Source organism: Phytophthora sojae (assembly GCF_000149755.1).
Source record: "Phytophthora sojae unplaced genomic scaffold PHYSOscaffold_5, whole genome shotgun sequence".
Classification (NCBI taxonomy): domain Eukaryota; phylum Oomycota; class Peronosporomycetes; order Peronosporales; family Peronosporaceae; genus Phytophthora; species Phytophthora sojae.
Window position 1 is genome coordinate 3,726,819 of NW_009258119.1, and position 23,108 is coordinate 3,749,926.

Consider the following 23,108-nt stretch of genomic DNA (forward strand, 5'->3'; position numbering starts at 1 on the left):
GGGCTTTGTATCGGATGATATTCCCATGTTCATCTCGCTTCAGAGAGACCACCCATCGCGATGTAAGCACTTTGACCAGCTTGCCTGGTGTCGACGACGGTCTCTCCACCAATTTCCAAGTCTGGTTCCGAATCAAAGCATCAAATTCTGCGTTGAGAGTCTGCAACCACTGCGCTCTTTGAGGTGATCTCAGCGCTTCTTCTTTAACGACAGGTTCCGCCCCAACCATGAGCTGAGAGTCACTCAGCCTCACATTTGGCCGTCGAATCCGGGTTGAAGGGGCCCTTGTTGGCGCTGGTGGAGTCGTATTACCGCGACGTGGACGACGTGTCAGCCGTCGTCCTGACGAGGGAGATCGAGCTGACCCATGTGCTGGTACCGCACCATGTCCAGTCGCTCGGTTAGTGTGGGTCACCTCCACATCCGACTCGTCACTGCTGGACGATGTCGCTCCCCCGGAACCTGGCATGCCTTCACCGGCTGCCAATCCTTCATGACTTGTAGTCACTGAACTCGGAAGGTTGCGCGCAATCTCGCGTTTGGCACCTTCACGAACAGCATCTTCGGCAACATATTCAACGGGAAAACGTCAAAAGGTGTATGAATTTGAAACGTTTTGTCAAAAGCGGTTAACTTGTGTCATTAGATGTATGCTAGGTTGTCGGTATGACAGTATGTGTATGTGGTTCCAAGCGCACAAAGGTGCATGATAAAGCTGCATCAGCAACGAATGCGGTGACTGGTGTGTGGGCTTAGATCCAAATCCATAAAACCCGGGGTTAGGAAGGCTTCTACCTGATGCAACTAGCCTGGTTCGTGGTGTCCATGACTTTGATAGCGAATTGTACGGCTGAGGGACTACAATGAACGTCGTTATCCATTGTAGCCAGGCCTCAGCGTTGCCACAGTTCTACAATACCTACTCTCTCCCCCGGTTGGGGGCTCTCACTACAGCTCCTTCACCTCCGAAATTCAGATGCAAAACCTACCTAGTATAGTCATGCTATATACGCTTGCGGTTTGCGTTGGCAGTTCCTTGTAGCTACAATAGCGAAGTTGTCGAGTACAGTTGCTCTATATGCTATTATTAGTTGACCGTGTTCGCTACGAGCGCGTCGTTAATAAGTTACTGTGCTTGGAAGCTCGATCCTGGGTCTGTATGACCCGACCTCGGCCGAAATACCGCGGCAACCAAAACGTGTGTCAGTACGTGTATGATGAGACATGACGCGACGTGACGCCCACGACCACTACACCGATTGACAAACGTTTTCCCAACGCATACACCTTTTGACGTTTTCCCATTTTCAACCGGTAGTGGCACGAATGGGATCTGCTCGTACTGGTTGTGCTGGTCATGCAGAAGCGCGTTCAAATACTTCTTGCTCGCTGTGATATTCTCCCGAAAAATAACGTCATGTGCCTCGACGATTGCTCATGTTCGTAAGTGCAGGAACCTGTATCCAGGTGACAGGCGTGCGAATCCGAGTAGCAGTCCGGGCTCCGACTTAGGGCTAAGCTTGGTACGTCGCTTCTCCTTCGGCACATGAATGAAACCAACAGATCCACAGACACGAATCTTGTGAAGATCAGGTTTCTGTCCCAGCAGCTTTTCCGATGGCGTTCTGCTATTCAAAGCGCGGGTGGCACTCATGTTGTCAATGTCCACGATATACTGCAAGACCTCCGGCCATAGCTGGTCAGGTAGATTCGCCGCGTGCATCGCCGCCCGCACCTTGTTTACGAGCACACCGTTGAGCTTTTCGACCAAAGCGTTTTCCTCAGGCGTGTAGGGATGGGTTGGCACGAGTCGAATGCCATGGAGAGCAAGGAAGGTCTTCAACTCCGTGTTCAGGAACTCACCGCCACGGTCGCTGGAAAACGTTTTAATGCGATGGCCTTGCGCGATTCGTTCAGACATCAGACGAAGTGTGTTTCCGTTGGCATCGTCTTTGGACTTGAGGGGAAAACACCATTCGTAGCGAGAGCCTTCGTCCTGAATCAACTGGAAGTAGCGGTTGCCGGTCAGACCGGGCAAATACTTGCCCATATCGCAAACATCCGACATGAGCCTCTCATAATTCACCGTGGTCCGCTTGTGTCTAGCGCTGGTCTTGTATGACATCCTCTTCTTCTTTGCAGACAGACAGCTCAGACACACAAACTTCTTCTTAAACCAGTGTGCAGGAATGTCCATGCCGGAGACCACGCCCTTGTCCATCATGCGGATACATTGAGATGCCCCAGACGCTCATGCCATCGCATCAGAGGGCTGGCATCTGCGTCGATCGCCGCCATTATCGCCGCTTCGCCAACGATAGGAGGGTCCACAGTGTACGGCCAATAATGATCACCCTCTTCGACGAATTCCAGTCGTTCTTGCCCGCGAGCTAGCCAAAATGTGCGCGGAGTCACCCCCGGGTTCGAGAAGGAAGGCACCCAGCCTAATTTCTCCATTCGTCCTAAACTTAAAAGGTTCACAGATCCACCAGGCGAATATTCGACATCTTCCAGCTGCAGTCGTATGCTCTCCCCACGGACGTGCGAGTTAGCTGTAAAGACCGCAACCGCACTGCTCATCACGTCTTTAGTAACAGCCCCGGTCCAAACTTTGAAGACAGCCTTGGACTTCTTATTGCTGGAAAACAGGTCGCGGTTGATACAAACGTGGGTCGTGCTCCCGCAATCCAGCATCCACTTGCTGGAATCGATCGAATGTTTCTGCTTTGCCACCATGCCGAGAACCGACATGTTTCCATCATCGTCGCTGCTCTCACTGCTACTGTCATTGCGCCCTGGAGTGGTTGCGTCCGACAAGCCACTGTTTAGCCACATCATGTGTTGAATCGCGCCCGACTTCTCGTTCCCGGTAGTCTCCTTCTTGATCACTTGCTTCGCCTTGGTGGCGCCTCCTTTGTTTCCCTTCAGGCCTGGTTGAGCCTTCTTCGACGATGTCTTGCGATGCCAGCAATCTCCCTTGAAATGGCCAGGCTTCCCGCAGTGGAAACACTTCCGCTTCTTCGTGCTGGTGCGCCAGCCGTTGAATTGAACCTGCTGCTGTCGTGTCTGCCCCAACATATTCATGACAGCGCCTCCATTGTGTCGTGCCGCAACTTGTTGCTCCATCCGGTCGCGTTCATCTCGTGAGCGCAGCGCGTTGGTCACTTGAGTCAGCGTGGGGGGTCACCTTGGCGGGTAGGCAAATCAAATTGTTCAACAAGTTCTCGATGAGTCAACGAAACCCCCATGAGCAACAAGCGAGCCATTTCTTCATCCGAAATAGCGTGCTCAGAGCTCATGCTCTGGAGTTGTTGACGCAAGCGAGTCATGCCAACAAGATAGTCAGCCATAGACTGCCCTTCCGTGTGCGTGTTCTGGTACAGTTGCCGTCGAAGTAAGACAGCATACGAAAACTCGTGCTGCGTTTTATCCGCTACCAGCGAATTCCACATGGTGAGCCGTAGCCATCTCACAAATCTTAGCTGCATCGTCGTTGTGGGTGCCGCGAAGACCGCGAAGAATCGTAGCCCGAGCCACGCGGTCCCGTTGGTCAAACTGGCGTTGCAAATCAGCGTCGGTAGCATGGCGTTGCTCTGCTCCGGTAACCACATCCCAGGCTTCGCGGTCACCCAGGTAAAGCTCCAATTCGGTACGAAAAAGCTCAAACGTGCCTTCAAAACGCGGGGGGTTACTGCTCCCACGAACTGGATTGGTGACCGCTAGGGCCGGTGCCGGGGGCTGCACGTTTTGGACGTTGTTGCCACCGTTGTTCGCCATCCTCTCTCTTCCGTCACTCTCTCTTTAGTCTTGTTCTTTGCCGTAGTTGTTTACTTATCTTCTGCCGTGTTGAGCTTTGGGCTCATAACCTAGCAGCTCAAGCGCTCCGAGACACACACCGACGAGTGAACTGTAGTGTATGTCGAGGTTTTCAAACAGCAGTTGTAAGTCAATAGAGTCTTGTAGGTAGTGAAGAGCAGGGGAGGAGACAGGAAGACACGTGTGTTGAGTGAGGCAAATTCCGAAGTGATTCATTGTCTCTTAGCCAAACCTACATCACGCACCTCTCAGTGGGTACGAGGAGGAAAGCCCCAGGCACAAACACCCCCTTTGACGTACCGAACCCATCAGTCTCTGCATCCTGGCGGGTGGTACGTCGATCCCAGTCGGTATGACTGGTCTTGACAAGAACGAGAGTTTGTGAGAGCGCAAGTCGAAACCTCATATTTTGGGCCTGCGCCAAGCGCTTCCCCGCGAGCTCTTCTCCTGTTGTTGTGGTCTCAGCCACAGAAGTAGTTATGGAAGCACATAATTAGTGTGACCCACATTGTTACAAAACACGGTTGAAAAGAAATGCACGCTGATTGGTCAGCCCTTAATACAGGCGAGGTCACCCGTGCCAAATCTTTCAGGGTGCCAAATCGATCAGACTTTTGCGGTACCATGGTTGAACAACACATTTTGACTGTAATTACTGTGATCAAAGGGGTTATGCCCTTTTTAACGCATTCCCCACCGATGTGACTGGCTAACAAGATTTGCACATTGTCCAGTTTTCCAGCTTGGGAATTTTGTGCTAGGAAACAACGGGTAGGAAAAAGGCAATTTTACCTTCTCCTTGGCCCAGGGTCACGGACTTTGTGGTTCGTGTGTTGCTGGTTAGTATATTGCTGCGGCCAAGTCGGTAGATGTGCGCGTGTACCGGGCACGCTGTGGGGCTATAAGAGGCACTGTGGGGCTATAAGGAGCACTGCGGCGCAGACCTATTTTCTTGCTAAGCTCTTCGCCACATACACAGATATGCGTAAATAAAAATTGCAATAAAACTATTGATAAAATTGGGGTCAACAATTACAATTAGAAAATTGGCTGCAAAGATTTTATTGTATTGTACAAGACAGTTGACTTGATAACTGTATGTGCGTGGGTAGCCAATTAAATGATCCATACAGACCCCTATACAAACCACAAGAATACAATTCAATGCCTACATTGTACAATTAAAATTGTAGCGTGACGGCAAATCTCAATCAATTTTTCAGTGTAAATTGACGCAACGCTGCAGGTAATTTAGTACGAAATGAAATTCCAGTCAGCAGTCTTGTTTACTTTTACACTTCCAAAAAAATTTCGCTCCTTCAGAAGTCTTTGAAGCCTCAATAAATGCGATTTCGATGTTTCCTGAACGTTACCTGTAACTGGGAATATATTCGTGACGAATTAAAGTTTGTGAGGCTGGTAAACCAGCAAGCTGGCCCAGGATAAAACGTCGGATGACTCTATCCACTGGAACTGACTCGCCCGCTGGAACGAGCAATCCACTGTTTTGTGTTGTAGAAGTGGTGCGCGATTTTGCTGTCCAGCGGATTGCTATTTTAAACTGTCAAATATTGTAAACAGAGCGTGCATCAGAAGCAAACGTATATTGAGTTGTAGAGGGGACAAACTCGTGTGCCCTGTTTACTGTAGGACTTGGCTCAAACTCCCTGTGAGAGTGTCGACCTGGATGACGGGTTTCCTTCCTACCACAGTGGCGACAGCTTCCATTCGATAACTCCGCCGCCGTGTCACGACACCCCTCTTCGCTGTCTTCGGCATTGCCATCGCCTCCGCAAGCGGTATGCCCCGGGCAGCCACAGAGACGCGTTGAGAATGGAGTCCACCCACTCTCTAACGAAAAATGTCTTTGCAAAGGCGCCATCTGTTCAATCCGCTGGATCAATCCGCTGTCTGCCCGAATTCGGGCGGATGAAATCCGCTGGAATATGCTCGAATTTCCGCTAGAATTGCATGCAGTACGCGCCAGCGGATCGGCCATTCCGCTGGAATTGGCCCCATTCCGCTGGAACTCTGATGTGCAGTACGCACCGCTGACCTTTAGAAGCCTGTCCGCGGAGCATGTACGTTCGCTGTGCTCATGTTGCTTAGGCCCTGGTCCACGTGGAGAACTTGTTCTACAATAAACAGCGGGATTACGCTTTCTGCTAAGCCTTATTTTGTGCTTGTGATTTCGAGAACGTGTGCTCCGCTTGTCCAAGTAAATTATGAAAAGGTTTGAATCGACCGACCGCTGTGCGCTGCTACGCTGATTACCTGCCAGATGCTGCGGCTGCGAAGCAGGCGCAGTAGCTGGCAGTTAGCATCAACTAACAGTGCTTCTTGACTCGACATTTGTACTAAGCTTAGATCAATATTTGTGCTGCTAAACCGCTATCCACGTGCATCTCCTGCGCCTGCTTCGCAACCGCAGCATCTGCCTGTCTTCGACTGCTAGAATCGTTCATGGCAGGCTTTTCGAAAGCTGCAGTTCTGGCTTACTCCCAACCCTTCCACAGGCAGTTCGCCCACTATTGGACCAGCCACCGAAGAATATACACAAGTTGTATTCGAACATCACCTACATATTGGTACACGCGTCCACTTTGCGTAGAGGGTTAACATGGTATCATCGGCATCACTGAGGGTTGCATTTGAACTGTTTTTTTTCTAAAATATCGGTCTGATAATAACAAAGCAGAGCTTGCACGTCTACGATTAAATGAATACGAAGTAGACAAATGGTCTCCCAGCCAAAGCGCAGCAACCTTGTTCGAGCAGAACTGCCAGGAATTAAGCTCAAATAGGAAGCCACAGTACCACAAAAAAACGTGATGCTCCGCTAGTGGTGGCCTGCTTGCGTAGCCAAACTGACGCGCTCTGGGATGGATGCGCCCCGCGTACAGTGCTGAGTGCCGCATTATGGAAGAGCCCCTCTCCAGGACGCACGATGAGGACTCTGGTTGCTCGTTGAAGTTGAACGCACATAGCTGAGCGTGAACGTGATTTACGGCAGGTACATAGGTTAGGAACCGTAGGTGCATGCACAAATTGGATCTAACTTACGTCGCCTGAAACCTCCATCCTCCAGTACGCGACTATTACAGCGGATCCTATCATGCTGCGTAGATTTATAGGATCTTTTATTTATTGTTTCTTCAGATACTGGCGTAATAAGGCTTCCATCGCTCTACTGATGTTCTTGCGTAAAGCTTGCTCGAGCAGACTTTGCGAGATGCATCCACATTTGAGTATGAACTATGCATCATAGATCCATTGACCATGGATAGCCTTCCGAAAAAACTTTTCGACTGCCCCAGGAGAAACAGCGCCGGTCTCCAGCAAGAACTCGACGGCACTGGCAACGTGATGGTCGGCCGCTCTCTCAAATGCCGCATCAACTACAGATGGAGAAGCGTGTGCTTCGGTGTACAGGTACTTGAGCACATCGACGCATCCAGTGTGTGCTGCGGCAACAAAAACTTGGTTGACCTTCTCCGATGTAATGCAGCCGTTTCCGTACAAGAACTCCATCACGTCAACTCGCCCGCCAACGACAGCCCCCATGATAGTGTTAGTAGCTGCGCTTCGAATGTTTGGATAATTACGTCGTGCGTACGGGGCTTCTTGCCGTTCAAGAACTTCACAGAATCGAGACAACCATCACGAGCCGCGGCAACGAACGCTTGATTGGTAAAAGTCGTCGAGACCGTGTGTCCATCCAAAGAGAACAGGTAGTCCATGGCGTTAATCCTACCGTTGGTTGCCGCCTTCATGAACGCTTTTTCAAAAGAAGTAATGGTACAGCCTCCGTGTGTCTGTAGAAACTCCATGATGTCGACTTTCCCTCCACCGCCAGCATATTCGAACGCCTCGCAAAGAGAAGACGCGTCGTATAGTCCGTCCTTGTGGAATAGTTCGACAAGTTCCAGTGGCCCACGAGCAGCCACAACTACCTTCACATCATCGAGGGAGCAATCAGCATATCCGCCGCATGCGTACAAATACTTCCCGATCTCCACCTGGCCATGCATGATCGCTTTGGCAAGTGGGCTTTCAGAAGCGTCACGATCACGTTCAACTCGGAGCAGTTGATACTTGCACTTCTCGAGTAAGAACTCGACGATCTCTAAATGCCCGCGGGAGGCTGCAGTGCCCATTGCTTCAAAAAGGCTTACATCCCGACAAACCTCGTACGCGTACTTGAGTACTCGCATACTTCCGTGCCTGGCAGCCCATCGAAGATGACCGACCATGTATGGGTCGTCAACGGACTGATAAATCTCCGCAGCAGCGTGGTCCCTTCCCAACTTCAGAGCCAAGTCAAGTCCGGCGGAGTAGTCGCAATCATAGCCTTCCAGAAGATCGCGAGTAATTGCGAGGTGGCCGCCTTCGATCGCCTTGGCCAGCGAGTCGCCGCATCCAGTCCTGAACTTTTCCTCCTTTCCTTCCTCGTCCTCAGGCGCCCACCAGGTATCCACAAGGTTGAAAACTTCCCAAAATCCATGCGTTGCTGCAGTTTTGATGATTGCACGCGCCACGTCGGCCATCTTGTGACGGAGGTGGGGTAGGAGCTTCCGCAGCCAGTCGATGTCATTAGCGGCGGCAGCCTGCAGAGCCGCAGCTTCGGTTGACATGGCAAACTCGTCGATGCGCTTCATAATCTGCGGTTTTGCTTGGATCTCGGCAGGAAGTTGGGCGCCTTTCAGGTGTTTGTACTGGCGGTGGGCTTTGTCTGCGTCTCCTTCGGCCCGAGCCCGCTTCATCGTGCTCGAAAATCGAAAAATGACGATAGCCATGCAAATCAAAATATCACGGAAGCTGAGCGTATTGAGGAATTCGCACTTGGGCCACGGCGGCACTGCGTGTACGTAAAGACTTTGACTAGAGTCGGCAGTGTATCGTCAAGTACATCTTATTACGAGTTATGAAATGCAAAACGTCCTCGCAGTCGGTCAGTGGAATGCTTTCAGGCAGAATCGCCAGGAACTCGTTCCCGATCACCTGGTAGCACTTCTCCAGTGGAAGTTCTCCGTATCAACGCAAGTTGCTACCGCCGCTAACTCTTCAGTATAGTCCACGATATACTAGATTGTATTATCGAGGAACCCCAATAAATGTATCTCGAGTTCGAATGCAATAAGGGGATGTTGATCACTGGATAGACACACATCCGGATACGGAGGCAAACTGCCGGGCCTCCACTGAAGAGGGTACACTGTAACAGTCGTACATATGCTGGTGCTTCATGTAACCAGCACAGCGTTCGGCGATTTAACTGCGCTGAATGACGGGCATTTGATGGACGTTGGGGATACTAGAACTAAATGACTCAAATGGAACCTCGCCTAGAAACGAAACGAGTTCGAATGCAATGAAAACAAACGCAAATTCGATCTCCCATTGATATCATCGATATCGAGCTCAAGCAGATGGGTAGACGCGTCTAAGCTGCCGATGGCATTTTGGTTCCTTGCTTGATAACCAGCCTTCCTCACGTATGATGCTTGTCGAAAATGACGAGGCAAGGTCAACAAACGGAGTAGCCTACTGAGCAGTCGTGTTGTTCGAGGCAAGCCGGCGCTGGAAAAGTACCACAAACTTAGCGAAAGGGATGAGGTCCACACGGACGTAGAGATCCACATGACCAGCACCCGGCACCCAGTAGAGCTTCTTCGGCTCAGCCGCACCCGCATACGCATCTTTGCCAAACTCGGGAGAGTGAGCCTGGTCACCAGACACAAACAGCAACGGACGCGACGAGATCGTGTCGATGTCGTCGAACGGGTAGAAGTTCATGGACTTCACATTGCTGGAGAGGGTCGGGTGCGTTGCCACGTTACGGGAAAACCCCGGAGGTGTGCACTCGCCGCACGACGCCCGCTAGAAGTCGTAGAACTCGCGCTGGATCTCGTGTATGTCTCCCGCGAGTTCGTGCAGTGTACCGAACCTCGCCACCGGCGGCCTCAAGCGAGCATTGTTGCGTCGCAGAAGCGATGGCGGCCTTGCGTTGCTCGACACTCTGTGCCTTCCTCAAATCGTCGCGGTTTACAGCACCCATGTCCCGTTGCAACCGCCTTGATGCGATGGTCGATCTTGGACGCGCTGATCGCAAAGGAGCCACTACCGCAAATTCCGAGCGCGCCGATACGCTCAGGGTCGATAAAGTCCTGCAACGTGAGATAGTCGACGACAGCGCTGAAAGTCTACAGTTACATATCCGGCGAGAAGGCGTTGCGAGGCTCGCCCTCACTCCCGCCCCAGCATGAGAGATCGACCGATATCGTGACAAAGCCCTGCTCGGCCAACTTGGTGGCGTAGAGGTTGGTGCTCTGCTCCTTCACAGCGCCCATCGGGTTGCCGACGATAATGGCAGGTGCACGGACGCTAGTGTCGAGAACCTTGGGGACGAACAGATTGGCCGCGATAGTCATCTTGAACTGGTTCTGGAACGTGATCGGATGGGGGAGGGCGCATTGTCACTGTGTAGAAGTTGTCCGCTCCGGGCACGTCGGCGAGGAGGCTAGGTGCGGCAAGTGTTAAGGCGACGATCTGGCTTTGAAAATGCGAATTGCGAAGTGAATTCTTATCTTTCAAAGTCGCAGCTACCCGGTGCTTCTCGACGAATGCTTTTGTATCTCCATAAACTCTTTGTGGCGTCTGCCACTGATGGCCAGCGAGGACGTTCTTGCCTTCCATAACTCGTAATAAGACGTACTTCTGTTCGCGCATTGATCAACAGCGCACTTGACGGACTAAGGGTAACGGTGCTCAATTTGCCACAAAAAGTCACAAATCACACTATACCTCCGCAACTATCGCGAATTATGAAGTCCCACTGGTGGCATTCGAAAGCGGAGTATTTCGTCGTTCGTTTAACGTGTCAACCATGGCAAACGGTTGCATATTCACGAAGCCATTAACTCTAAGAAAACGTGTCTATTATCAAGGGCGCTTTTATATGGCTATTGTGAGCCAACACGTATCTAAATGTCGATCTGAGTTCCAGCCAGGTATCGCTTGATAGTGCGTATGGGTACACCGTAGACACGCTTGGCACCATTCAGCGAGAGCTGGTGATTCTTAACAGCAGTCATTGCTCTGAGGAGGTCGCTTTCAGTCCATTGCTTGTACGTCTTCTTCGGCTTGGCGACCTTGGTCTTTTTGAGGGAGATGCGTCGAGTAACAGCCATGTCGGTGTAGGTGGGGAGATGATTTGTCGCCGCTGAGGTCGAAAGGAGAATGAGAGACTTTTATGAGAAGCGGCAAGGAGCGGGTAGATGAAATCTGCGGGTAGCACGCAGCAATGCGCGGGTAGGACGCGAGGACGTGAAGATCTAGCATGTTGGAGCGCTCTTCAAGGTGCTCCCGGATGCATGTGGCAAATTGGGGGGTATGGCAAATTGATTACCGTTACCCTTAACTACTGTAGCAACGCTGCTATAGCTCGGGATGGCACCATCCACGGAACCTGCATCTGGAGCATTTTGACCCAGAAATGGCGCGCTGAACGGCACGAGCTCTGACCAAGAGACTTCGTCAGTGACTGACTTCAATCTCCTCCCAACGTCCAGTGAGGTCTAGCTGTTCGCTGGTTAGCGTAGCTTCACCTGTCGTGCAGTGCAACTTCAACTTTGGGTCAAGTATGAATTTCTCAATACATTCCTCTTTCGGGGTATTTTGATTTGCATGACACTTATCGTCACATTTGAATCTGACAATCACGAGGAACCATGAAGCGCTCCTGGGTCGAAGAGGGTGACTGCGTCTTAAAGTTGTTTGCACTGGCTATCGTTGTCGCCCATGTCGGTCAGATTCAAAAATGACGATGGCCCATGCAAATCAAAATACCCCGAAAGAGGAATGTATTGAAAAATTCATACTTGACCCAAAGTTGAAGTTGCACTGCACGACAGGTGAAGCTACGCTAACCAGCGAACAGCTAGACCTCACTGGACGTTGGGAGGAGATTGAAGTCAGTCACTGACGAAGTCTCTTGGTCAGAGCTCGTGCCGTTCAGCGCGCCATTTCTGGGTCAAGTTACTCATGTGGTGCCTACAGAAGAGGGGTTTTCTCGCTCACCACCTTGATCTCTATAGGAGCTTCGAGTTGAGCTTTACCCGCGGCCCTCATGGAACTGGCAGTCGCTGTTTCTGCGGCCTTTTTGGAGTGACGGCTTTTCACACGACGACGAGCACGTTCCGCAAGAAGACGCAGACGTTTCTTCACGAAAGCCGGTCCAGTGCCCTTGACCACCTTGCGATAGCGAGCCTGCCAGTAGTCCACGATATCGTGAACGTACACGTCGCTCTCGTCTTCAATTTCCTCCTGGATGAGTTCCTCTAAAATATCCTCCAAAGTCACTATGCCCTGGAATACGACGCTGTTAGGGATTTCCTCATCCAAGCTCCAACACTTCAACACCACGTCGACATCCTCCGTGACTAGCGCAATGTGCGATCGACCTTTCTGGAACTCGTTCAAGATGGAGTAACACGATTCCCTAGGTCCAGCAATGATCGGCTTACGCAGAATCAAATCGCGAATCGGACGGCGGTCATCTGGATCCAGCACGATGAGCTTCTTCACGAGCAGCAGACCCACAATATTCGACTTGTGTTTTTCATACACCGGGATACGGCTGTGACCCGAGGCCAGTACACTGGCCAGTACGTCAGGTGAAAGCTCCGTGTCCAGCTCCAGCATGTACACGTCTTCCATGGGAATCATCACCTCCGTGACAGTCTTGGCAGCCAGATCCAAAGCGCCGTGAATAATTGTGACTTCATCCACATGCAGACGCGTTCCTTGTGCCGAGTCCTCGTACAGCGAGTGCGGCGTCAACAACGGTTGCTTGTCTCCAATTGCAGACATCGTAGTGACCGTGTGCGAGTGCGTCGGGGTGTCCTCCAGTTGCTGCGATTGGCGGATGTGATCAACGAACGAGCGGCGCGCCGCGTCATTCTCACGCTGCAGCGTCACCAAAGCCTTGATCTCCTTGCGCTTGTACTGGGCCGGGTCGTGGTCGTCTCCTAGCCACATGTCGAGCACGCGGCTGATCGGATACGAAATGGGGCACGTGATAGCCATCAGAAGCTTCACAAAGGGGCACAGCATTGCAGCGATCTTGAGCTGGTTGGGGCCGGTGAACACCGCGGACGGGATGATCTCACCGAAGAGCAGCACACAGGTCACGGACAGCAGGATGGAGACGGCCTCGGGCACCAGCTTGTTGAGGAAGATGGGGAGCGCTTCATTGGCGCTGGCGTTCACGATCAGCAGCGTCACCAGCAGCAAGTGGTGCTTGGTCAGCACGGGCAGCACCTGCTTGGCGTACCTCTTCTCGTCCTCGGACCCCTCCATTTCGAGGATGCGCATGTTGAGCATGTCCAGCGACAAGAGGCCCATGGTGAGTCCGGCCATCATACCGGCAGCGCAGATCAGCAGCAGCGACATGGCCAGGTACAGGTAGAACGACGCGGGGTCGCACCACGGCGTGAAGAACTCGCACTCGTGCGTTGCGGCCATCGCGACCGTAGGGGTCGTGGACAACATGAAGGGAGCGGAGTACCCTCGGTTGAGTGAAAGCGCGTCCGACCGACACGAAGATCGGTAATGGACTGGCGATGGGGGTGGTGAAGCGGGGCGGGCAGACGCTGGCTCCGGTAGAGCGACTCACCAGCAGGCGGGTGGTCTACGCGAATGAGGACGAAGCGATTGATACGTTTTCGAGTGCCAGCAGGTTTTTAGTTACTAATGTTGTTGGTGTGTACTTGACTTGGGCCGAGTATGCTGTACCACACTAATTGGTGTGTCGCAGATCAAGTGATGATATGAGGGTGAATTTTACCCACACCACGATGTTGACCCAAGGTATCCGCTCAAGGAGGCACTGACAAACTGCACATGCGATGGCTACGGCAATCTACGAGGCAGCGGTGAGTCATCCTAGAATTGCTACGGCCTCCTTCTTGTTCTTGACCCGGGTCTTGGACTTCGTGGATTCCTCTGTTGTTGCTGCGGTGACGTCGACCGAAATGTCCGCTGCGGTGAACAAGTGCTTCAAGTTAGTCTTACCGCCAAGCAGGGACGCATTGAGAAGCATCAGCGCCGTACCTGATTCGAGTGCAGCGGTTGGGGCCGCGGGCATCGCTGCAGCCAGCGCCTCTGCTTCCAGCTTCTCGATCTCGGCGAGCTCGCTGAGCACAGCGTCCTCGTCCTCGACGGTCAGGTTGCCGCCGATGATCCTGCTGATTTCCTGTTGAAACGGTGCGTTACCACGTTGAATGATTGAATTCGAGTGCTAATAACGCCACTGCAGCCGCAAGACGTACATTAGCCGTTGCCTGTGCTTCTTCAGTCTCGAGCATGAGCTCCTCCACCGCCTCCACCGTCATTTCCTGCGCCACGTACGAGCCATTGCATTCGTCAGCAACTGCCAAACCCCAAATGCTTCCCGCATGCAGCCAAAACTATCGTCCTCCACCTTATGAATGGCGTTCAAAATGGAATTGCCCGCCTTCAGCCCTTCGAAAACCTGCAGCTGCTGCGTCTCCCACTCCACCGTGTCCAGCATACCCAGCACCTGGATCAAGTGCTCGTCGGCCTGGTGCATCTGCTGTTCCTTGTACTTCTTGAGCTTCAACGCCAGCTTCGCGCGGTCCTGCACGCACACAGATCAAGCGAGCCACAAGACTCTAATTCGTCAGCCCAATAGCCACCGCCACCACGTCCACAACCTATGAGCAGCCAGCACGGCACGCACTCTCTTGCCGGCCTGCAGCAGCCGCTTGGCGCTGTCGTGCAGCTGGTTGGCCTCGATGTCCAGTCGCGCCTGGTACTTCTTGAGGCGGTCGCGGGCGTTCTTGAGGTCGAGGATGGCCTTGTCCTTGGACGTGATCTGCGCCCGCACGCCGCTCGCTCCATTGCTGCTGCTGGCAGCCGCGCCCGAGGACGACTGCTGCTTGTTCTTGGAACTGGAGCTGCCCATGCTGGGTCGCAGGCAGGAGCGTCGACGCACCGCCGATTGAAAGAGAAAAATGGCAAAAATGAGGGTTGTGATTGGTAGAACGCTGATTTAACGCATTTGGATTGGTTAAAACTAGCGCAGCGCGATTACTGCAATGGTTTGGCTCGCATGTTGATAGCAACGGAACTGTAGTTAGAGCCTGGCGTTCTTGGACTTTGGGCCAAGCGCCCGCGCCACCTTCGATTGGGTGGGGTGGCCAAGCAGGTTCGTGATGAAGTCGCCCGCTGCCATCACCTTGTGCAGGTCCGCGCCAGTTTGGATGCCCAGGCCATGCACCATGTAGAGCACGTCCTCAGTCGCCACGTTCCCGGAAGCCCCGCTAGCGTACGGGCAGCCACCGAGACCGGCGACGGAGCTGTCCACCACGGCAATGCCCTCCTGCAACGTGGCACAGTCGTGAGTTGAATGCGCACGTCAAACGCAAGTTTACGACAAGGTTGTTACCTGTAACGCAATGAGGGTGTTCGACAACGCCTGCCCGTACGTATCGTGGAAGTGCACGGCGAGGCGCTCGACAGGGACGACCTGCTTCGCAGCCTTCAACATAGCCAACGTAGATGCTGATAATAGCAGGAATAGAGAGTGGTTAGTTGTTGAGTAACTAATAGGCTTCACCGGAAATTGCAACAGAAATCTTACCCGGGTTGCCAACACCAATGGTGTCGCCCAACGACACCTCATAGCAGCCCATCTCGAGCATCTTCTGAGCAACGACAGCGACAGCAGAGGGTTCAACGGGACCTTGGTACGGACAGCCTAGCACGCACGACACATATCTGCGTGGTCGTTAGCAATTATGAACTGATGCTCAGTTGGCATCCAAACTCGAACTCACCCACGAACACGGATTCCGAGTCCGCTCGCCTTCTCGCAGACTGGGCGGAAGCGCTCCAAGCTCTCCTCGATCGAGCAGTTGATGTTCTTTTGGCTAAACGCCTCGGACGCCGCGCCAAAGATGGCCACCTCTTTCGCTCCAGCCTCCACAGCACTGTCGAAACCCTGCACGCATATCGTTCAGTTAGCGTCCGGAAGCTGTACACCTCGCGGTACCACCAACGTACCTTGATATTAGGCGTCAAAACTGGGTACGACACGCCCTCTCTGCGAGCAATGCCCTTCAACACGTCCGAGTTGTCGGCCATCTGTAGCATGGTAGGACCACGGCTCCGTTAATGATGATCAGCTCGCACGCACTCAACCTTCGCCTCACATGCATGCTATTTTATATTGTTACCATTAGGGATGAACTAGAAAACCTCACCTGCGGAACCCACTTGGGTGACACGAACGACGTGGCCTCGATAGCGGACAGACCCGTGTCGGACAGCAGGTTGATGAGCTTGATCTTGTCCTGCGTCGAGATGATGGTCTTCTCGTTCTGCAGGCCGTCGCGCGGCCCCACCTCCACGATCTTCACGAAGCTCGGGTAGCCCGACGCCGCCGCGGTGGGCGTGGCCGAGCCCATGGCCCTGGCCGCGAGCCTCTTGCTCGCTGCCGCCATCGCACGGCGTCCGCGCGTCGCCGCAGGAACCTTCATGTCCGACGGTCAATGATGCAGTTCCGGAAGTGCCGAGACGCGGTTTGATCTGTCAAACAGAGTCGTTCTTCAACGAGGTGTGCGCCACACCACGCTTAGAAAAAGCCTGACCCATTTTATACCCCCATTTCCTCGTTCGAGCCCAAAAAGTGGCGAATTGATCTCTTCAATTGGGCTCCTGCGCTCTTCGCCAGTCATTCGCCCAGTCAACGCCTGCGGCATACAGATCCCAAGTCACTTGTGCGCGTGAAACGACATCAACCGCCGCAGTATCAAACAGGCCCCGTTGGTTGGTTGACTGCAGGCGAGTGCGCAAAGACCTTCACTCTCGCTCCCGACCGACAGCCATGGCCAGCGCGTTAGCGAGTCAGCTGCAGCATCTCCGCGAGGCTGGCGCCGGCAGCAAGCGCCGCACCGATACGTTCCTGTACGACCAGCGCGAGGCGGCGCGCCTGGACGACGAGACCGTGTACAACCTGGCGTGGAACGGGCTGCTGGAGCTCAAGCAGCTGGACGCGCGCTTCGAGGAGCTGGACGCCGACGCCGGCGTGGCCAAGCTCTTCAGCCGCCAGCGCATCCACTTCCACCGCGCGCAGACCACCAAGGCGGACGAGCAGGAGCTCAACGACGCGCTGCACAAGGTGCTGGACGCGCTCAGCGCCTACTTCCTGCTGGGCGCCGCGCACAAGGTGCTCGAGTTCCTCGTGCGCCGCTACGAGGTGCACCGCTACAATGTGGACGCCGTCATGGCCACCATCGTGGCCTACCACGAGTCGTCGTGGTTCGTGCGCATGGTGCGCATCCTTCACATCCACGAGACCCGCTGGGAGTTTCTGCTACCCGTCAAAACGCAGGGCACGCCGCTGCTGCGCGCCGCGCTCGTGCAGCGCGCCATCGATGAGTCGTCCGTCATCGAGTTCGTGTTCCAGGCCGCCGCGCGCATCGGCGCCAGCAACCCCAAGCTCACGTCGCTCTACACGCTCGTGGTGCTGCAGATGCTCGAGCAGAGCAAAGTCACGGAGAAGATGCTGCGCTGGCTCATCCCGCAGCTGCTCACGGCGCTTAAGAGCGAAAACTTCCCGGAGCTGCAGTCGTCCTCGTACATGATCGTGACCAAGCTCGCGTCTAAGGCGACGCTTACGGATAAGGTGGTGGACGCGCTGGTTAAGTCTCTCGTCAAGTACGCGCAATCCGGCGCGCAGATGAACGCGCTTCTGTGCGTGATCTTCCTGGCGCAGACGCAGCCGTCGTTCCGTCTGTCCAAAAGCGCCGGCAAGCACCTGGTGCACATGGAGAACGCTGCGGACTTTTTGCGCGACGCCACAGCCAGCTACGAGTCAGCCAAGTTCGTGCAGTTGCTGGCGATCTTTTTGACACAACAGATGAAGTCGACTGAAGACGACTGCTTCCGTCTGCTGACGACGCTGATCGAGAGCGTCTCGGTGCTCGATAATTTCACGGAAGAGCTGGTTAAGACCTTGGTGGAGCAGGCGCAGGAGCAGAAATTCAAGATGGACGACCCGCGCTTGCAGGCGATTTCCCAGGCTCTTGTTGCTCTGAGCAAGAAGAACGCGACCAAGGTGGACGCGGTTGTTAGCGGCCTGCTGGCCAAGAAAAACAAGCACAGGAAGCTGGACGCGTTCCTCACGAAGACGTTTGAAAATGTCGCCAACTCGGCGCACTTCGTACCATCAAACACAGACGCTAAGACGTCCCTGGCTCTGGCACTGGACCACCCGACGGAGCACATCCGCTACCAGGCTTTGGTATCGTTGGCAAAGATGAATGACGCCAACTCCGAGACGAATGACCAGGTTCTTACGAGTGGTGATGTTCTCCTGCGGCGATTCCTGGACGACAGCAAGCGAATTGCAGCATTTATGATTTCCAGCTCTCTGGGCGACCTGATGTTGAGCTTGAGCTCCAAGAAGACGATGCTGGACACGATCGTACAGGCATTGCGCAAGTGGTCTTCTCGTGGAGAGGCGTCCGTGGTGGAAGCTATTGCTGACTTCGCGTTGAAGAACTTCCGTAACACGGCTGCCTCCACGGACGCTGACGAAAAGTTGCTGATCCTGTTTGTTTCCGTCGTGGCTGGTGAGGACTCCAACAAGAAGGCTGTCGTTACGGTGGACACGGTCTGGACCTGGATCGCAGCGCTCAACCACCCTTTCGGTGTCGGCGCTTCCGAGGTATCAACGGAGGGCGAGAAAACGGTTGCCGACTTGGCTGAAAGCTTCGGTCACGCGCTTGCAGCTAATGTTAAGGGCTTGCTTCCGTTCTGTCTGCGATGGTCGCAGAAGTCCGAGTTCAACGAAACTCCCATGACAAACTTCCTCATTGAGGTGCTTTCTGCTGCCCGTACTCAGCTGGCTTCGAAAAAGTCAAAGACGAAGAAGGCGAAGGAACAGCAGGTATCGCTGGATCAGTCTTTCCGGTTTGTGCTGAAAAAGGAATTTGTGTCGCTGTGCGAAGAAAAAGCGTCGGAAGAGCGAATTGCGCAAGCTGTGCGCGTTGCTTCGAAGCTGTCAGAGGTGCTTTCCGATCTTTACGCTGTTTCTCGTTACGATTTCGACACGTGCGTTGCTACGTTGCTGCAGTCTCCGACCCCCGTATTTATTCGCATTCAAGAGTGCCTGCTGGAGCTGTTTCATGGGGAGCTGGAATCACAATTGTTGCCCACTATGGCCCGCATTGTCACGAGGCCTGATTCTTCGACTGATGTGCTGAGCGTGTTGGCGAAGACGCGATCGCTGGATATTATTTCTGCAGTTCTTGAAGGCTTTTCCTACTCTGAATCGGACGAAGAGCTTCAGCAACTTGTCAATGCCATTCCAGTGGTGATCGTGGCGCTATCGGACTCGAGCAAGGTCGTGCGACAAGCTGCGGTCAGCTGTCTAGATCGTTGGGTTCTGTCCTGTGGCGATGCTGTTCGTGAATCCGAATCGAAGGATCTGAAGGTGCTTCAGAACGCGTCTTCCTTCTTCCTCCTAGCCAAGCAGGACATGACGATGGACGCGAACTCTGTGGCTACGCTCTGCGGCACTTACAGCGTTCAGACGGAAAGCGCTGCTTTCAACCAGCTGCTTATGGACTTCGTATCTTCTGCAAGCAGCGATGAAATGTCCATTGCAGTGAAGCTTCTTGAATTACTGAAGCCCGTGAAAGCCCAGTCCTTCTGGCTTCAATCTGTGGACTTCTTCCAGCAGGCGCTTGCTGGTTGCTCGAAATCCGGTGCTGATAGTGAAACCGCGAAGCTGCTGACGGAGTTTCTCGCGCACTACTTGGATGTGGACGTTGCAATTACGACGACGAAGCAAGGCAAGACTTCAGTGCCCAAGGCGTTTTTGGATGCCGTCCTGGCCACCTTGCTAGCTGACAAGGAGGTGGTTGCCCATTTGAAATCGCTGCAGCTCTTCGTTGTAACGAACCTGTCCGCTACGCTGTACGAGGCCCTTGACGATGTGTCTCGCAACATTGTGGTCGACAAGCTTCTCCATCTTCTGATGTCTGCCGACGAGGCCGTCGCTTCGAAGTTGATCCAATGCCTCAACGCCTTGCCAATCAGCTACAACATTTTTGTGCGGTTGCTCAAGGAACAGCTTGATTCTACAGTGGAGTTTGCTGAGCTGAGCTGCGTTCTTGAAGTACTGTCGATCAAGGTGGACAGTCCGTCAAGTTGCGAGGAACCGGCTGCTGACATTAGCAAGCTGCTGACTACTCTTTGTGACGTTCTTGCTCTGTTTTGCGAGCCGAAGCACGAGAGCGTGGTCTCGGAGTACATCCTTCAGGTGCTTTTCAGCTGTTTGCGTCGCGTTTGTGAAGTCAGCTCGTCGTCTTCTAAGCAAGTGAATGGTCGGCCGGTGAAGACTGCGAAGCACGTGGTGACGGACGTGAAGCCCGAGCTTCTTGTGAAGCACTCGCTGACGTGCTTGGCGCGCACTTCATCCCCCCAGACGCGCAATGAGGCGCTGCTGTTCATTAGCTCGCTAGTGAACTTGCACCCAGCTAGCGTCCTGGCGTCTCTGGATAAAATCCTCAGCTTTGTTGGTGCTGGTTCTATTCGTCACGAAGACGAGTACTCTTTCCATGTGCTTGAGACTATTATCAAGGCTGTGGTTCCGCACATCGTCGAGGCCAAGAACCGCCAGACCAATGCGTTGATCACACCGCAGCGGTTTATTGGTCTGTTCGTGAGTGCGTTCAACCAGATCCCGAAGAGCAAGCGTGGAGCTTTGTTTGAGGTGGTGGTGGGATCGCTGGGCACTGAACTTCTGCCATACTGTGCTGTAGCGCTGTTGCAGCACGCTGCTGTCGTGGAGGACACGGACGCCCAACGCGAGCGTGTGCAGTTTGCACACAACCTGTGCTTCAGCTTCACGTGCTCTGAGCAAGTCTCGTGCTTGGTAATGATTCTTCGTATGGCGCGTGACCTGCTTCCTCACGTGGTCGAAGATGCGGATACCGACACGGATGACATGGAGGACGACGACGATGATGTGGAGTACGAGCGCTTCGTGCTTGATGAGCAGTTGGCAAGTTCGAATGGGCTCTGCCGTCAGTTCAACTCAATTCTGGTCAAGTTTGTGACGGCACACCTGCGCGCGCGCGAGCTGCACTACACGATTTTGAGCTATGAGAGCGAGCGCAACCAGGCCGACGAGGAGGAGGAAGAGGGCGACGTGCTGCAGCACAGTTATTTGATGCTGGCGCAGCTCGTGTTGTTGTACTTCCGCCGCGTGGCACGAGAGCAGTCTCTGCATGACGATGAAAGCGGCTTCTGGTCGACGCTGGCTTCGGACTCAATTGAGATTCTCACCGCGCTTCAGCAGCTTTTGTCCACACCCGGTTTCGTTGCTGTCATCGGTGAACTCCTGCACCACGACAACAGCCTGGTGCGTAAGAAGGCGATGCAGCTGTTCAACGAACGCCTGCAGGAGGAACGGGATTCGCTTACTTCGGGTGAGGCGCTGCTCTTTATCGACATGCTGGACGAGCTGGACAACATTCTTCAGAACGCGGAAGGCTCCGAGAACAGCGTGAACATTCAGACGGCCCTGCTGAGCGTGGACATTTTGGCCCGCAACTTTGCTGATGGCCACCCCAAGCGATTCCAGCAGATTCTTCCCACTGTTGTGAAGTACGTGGACCAAGACGTCGTCAACGCGCCTCCAATGACGCTGCACCTGTTCGGCTGTGCGTTCGTGTGCCTGTCGTCGATCTGTCGCGCGGTGGGCCCGGTCGTGTTCCCGCTCTTGCCGAAGTTTTTCCCGCGGCTGTTGAAGGGTATTGAGTACTGTTCGTCGGCCAACAGCGTTAGCGGCACGAAGGCGGTTTTGCAGTGCTTGTTGGCTGCGTTGGAGGTGTTCACCGACAAGATCCCGCAGTTCCTGGGACCTTACCTGCCTGCTGTCGTGCGTGCTCTTCTGACGCCGGCTGTGCTGTCTTCTGCTCCTTCCAACGTGCAAGTGCTGATGTCTGTAGACTGCTGCTTCCTAAACCTTTGCAATCACGTCGAGCTGCGGCAGTTGCTCCCGACTCTGTTTGGAGCGTACGAGCACGTGCTGACCCTGCAGAGCGACACGAGTGTGACGCGGTTGTTCTCGGTGGTGGGCACGGTCGTGAATGATTTGGACTTGCCTGCTATCCGCAAGCACCTGCCCTCGTTTGCTCGGTTCTTCGTCACTGCTTTGGACGCTCGCCGCGTGCATGCTTCTAAGTTGGAGGACCTGGATGAGGTTGAAGACGAGGTGCTGGAGTGCTTGGTGCAGTTCATCCTAAAGCTGAGCGAGAAGCAGCTTAAGCCGCTGTTCCTGAAGCTGGCCGAGTGGGCACAGACGCGTGTCGGATCTTCTGGCAAGTCTGGTGACATCTCGCGCCGGATTGCATTCTTCAAGCTGGTTGTGAAGCTGTCGGAGCGTCTGCGTGGCATCTTCGTTCCCTATTACGCCCACGTGCTCGAGTTCCTGACGACGGCGCTCCGCGAAAGCCGCAAGTTATTGATGCAGAAGCCGCCTCGGTCGTCGGAGGAAAGCGACAGTGATGATGACGACGACTTCTTCGCGAGCGAGGAGGAACCGCCGACGAAGAAGGCCAAGCTTGGCTCGTCAGCCTCCACCGTTGATGCCAAGGCCGAGCGCGAGCTGAACACGCTGCAACTGAGCACCGTGGTGCGCGCGTTGGATGGCTGCTTCGTGCACGACACCGACGGTTTTATGGAGAAGGACCGCTTCGACGTTGTGCTCACCCCGCTGGTGGATGTGCTGGACGTGCTGCAGTACGACAGCTCGATGCGTGAGTTTGTGTTGGAGACCGTGGCGCCGTGCCTTGCGAACCTGGCCTGGGCCGCCAAGAGCGACCTCCTGTGGAAGCCGCTCCACTACGCTGTGCTCATGAAGTCGCGTGGTGACAACGCCGCTGTGCGTCTCGCGGCGCTGGTGACGGTGGAGAAGTGCTACCAGGTGATCGGTGACGAGTTCCTGGCGATGCTGCCCGAAAGCATCCCCTTCCTGGCCGAGCTCATGGAGGACACGAACGACGAGGTGGAGAAGACGTGCCACCGCGTCATCAAGCAGATCGAGGACATCTCGGGCGAGTCCTTGGACCAGTACCTTACGACCTAAGCTGCGAGGCGTAGGTTGAAATAGATAGGATAGCCACACTATGTAGAGAGATTCGCCTCGGCGCCGGCGTCTGGCACTGACCGTCAGCGAGGACGTTTTTGCATTT

General features: G+C 54.1%; 6 protein-coding genes across 6 annotated transcripts; 1 reads left to right on the forward strand and 5 right to left on the reverse strand.

Moving 5' to 3' along the window:
• Positions 1-2,220: 2,220 nt before the first annotated feature.
• Positions 2,221-3,777, reverse strand: PHYSODRAFT_507562 (hypothetical protein; the record flags this gene model as incomplete). Its single annotated transcript, XM_009530936.1, has 3 exons — positions 2,221-3,140; positions 3,188-3,433; positions 3,513-3,777. The coding sequence occupies 3 exons, from the start codon at positions 3,775-3,777 to the stop codon at positions 2,221-2,223; spliced, it is 1,431 nt and encodes a 476-aa protein (XP_009529231.1).
• A 3,294-nt stretch (positions 3,778-7,071) lies between these two features.
• PHYSODRAFT_301987 (hypothetical protein) lies at positions 7,072-8,363 on the reverse strand (the record flags this gene model as incomplete). Its single annotated transcript, XM_009530937.1, has 2 exons — positions 7,072-7,394; positions 7,433-8,363. The coding sequence occupies 2 exons, from the start codon at positions 8,361-8,363 to the stop codon at positions 7,072-7,074; spliced, it is 1,254 nt and encodes a 417-aa protein (XP_009529232.1).
• A 997-nt stretch (positions 8,364-9,360) lies between these two features.
• Positions 9,361-11,035, reverse strand: PHYSODRAFT_346597 (hypothetical protein; the record flags this gene model as incomplete). The annotated part of the gene is made up of 5 exons (XM_009530938.1): positions 10,854-11,035; positions 10,092-10,259; positions 9,888-10,019; positions 9,764-9,841; positions 9,361-9,696 (listed from the first exon to the last, which is right to left on the reverse strand). Exons 1-5 carry the CDS (start codon positions 11,004-11,006, stop codon positions 9,361-9,363), a joined length of 867 nt encoding a protein of 288 aa, XP_009529233.1. The 5' UTR covers positions 11,007-11,035.
• Positions 11,036-11,851: 816 nt separating this feature from the next.
• On the reverse strand, positions 11,852-13,368 carry PHYSODRAFT_351535 (hypothetical protein; the record flags this gene model as incomplete). Its single annotated transcript, XM_009530939.1, has 1 exon — positions 11,852-13,368. The coding sequence occupies one exon, from the start codon at positions 13,366-13,368 to the stop codon at positions 11,869-11,871; it is 1,500 nt and encodes a 499-aa protein (XP_009529234.1). The 3' UTR covers positions 11,852-11,868.
• Positions 13,369-13,756: 388 nt separating this feature from the next.
• PHYSODRAFT_315765 (hypothetical protein) lies at positions 13,757-16,307 on the reverse strand (the record flags this gene model as incomplete). The annotated part of the gene is made up of 11 exons (XM_009530940.1): positions 13,757-13,857; positions 13,930-14,071; positions 14,148-14,213; positions 14,300-14,476; positions 14,579-14,804; positions 14,997-15,220; positions 15,287-15,402; positions 15,482-15,618; positions 15,678-15,841; positions 15,904-15,984; positions 16,104-16,307. 11 exons carry the CDS (start codon positions 16,305-16,307, stop codon positions 13,757-13,759), a joined length of 1,638 nt encoding a protein of 545 aa, XP_009529235.1.
• Positions 16,308-16,726: 419 nt separating this feature from the next.
• On the forward strand, positions 16,727-23,002 carry PHYSODRAFT_251133 (hypothetical protein; the record flags this gene model as incomplete). The annotated part of the gene is made up of 1 exon (XM_009530941.1): positions 16,727-23,002. One exon carries the CDS (start codon positions 16,727-16,729, stop codon positions 23,000-23,002), a length of 6,276 nt encoding a protein of 2,091 aa, XP_009529236.1.
• Between the last annotated feature and the right edge of the window lie 106 nt (positions 23,003-23,108).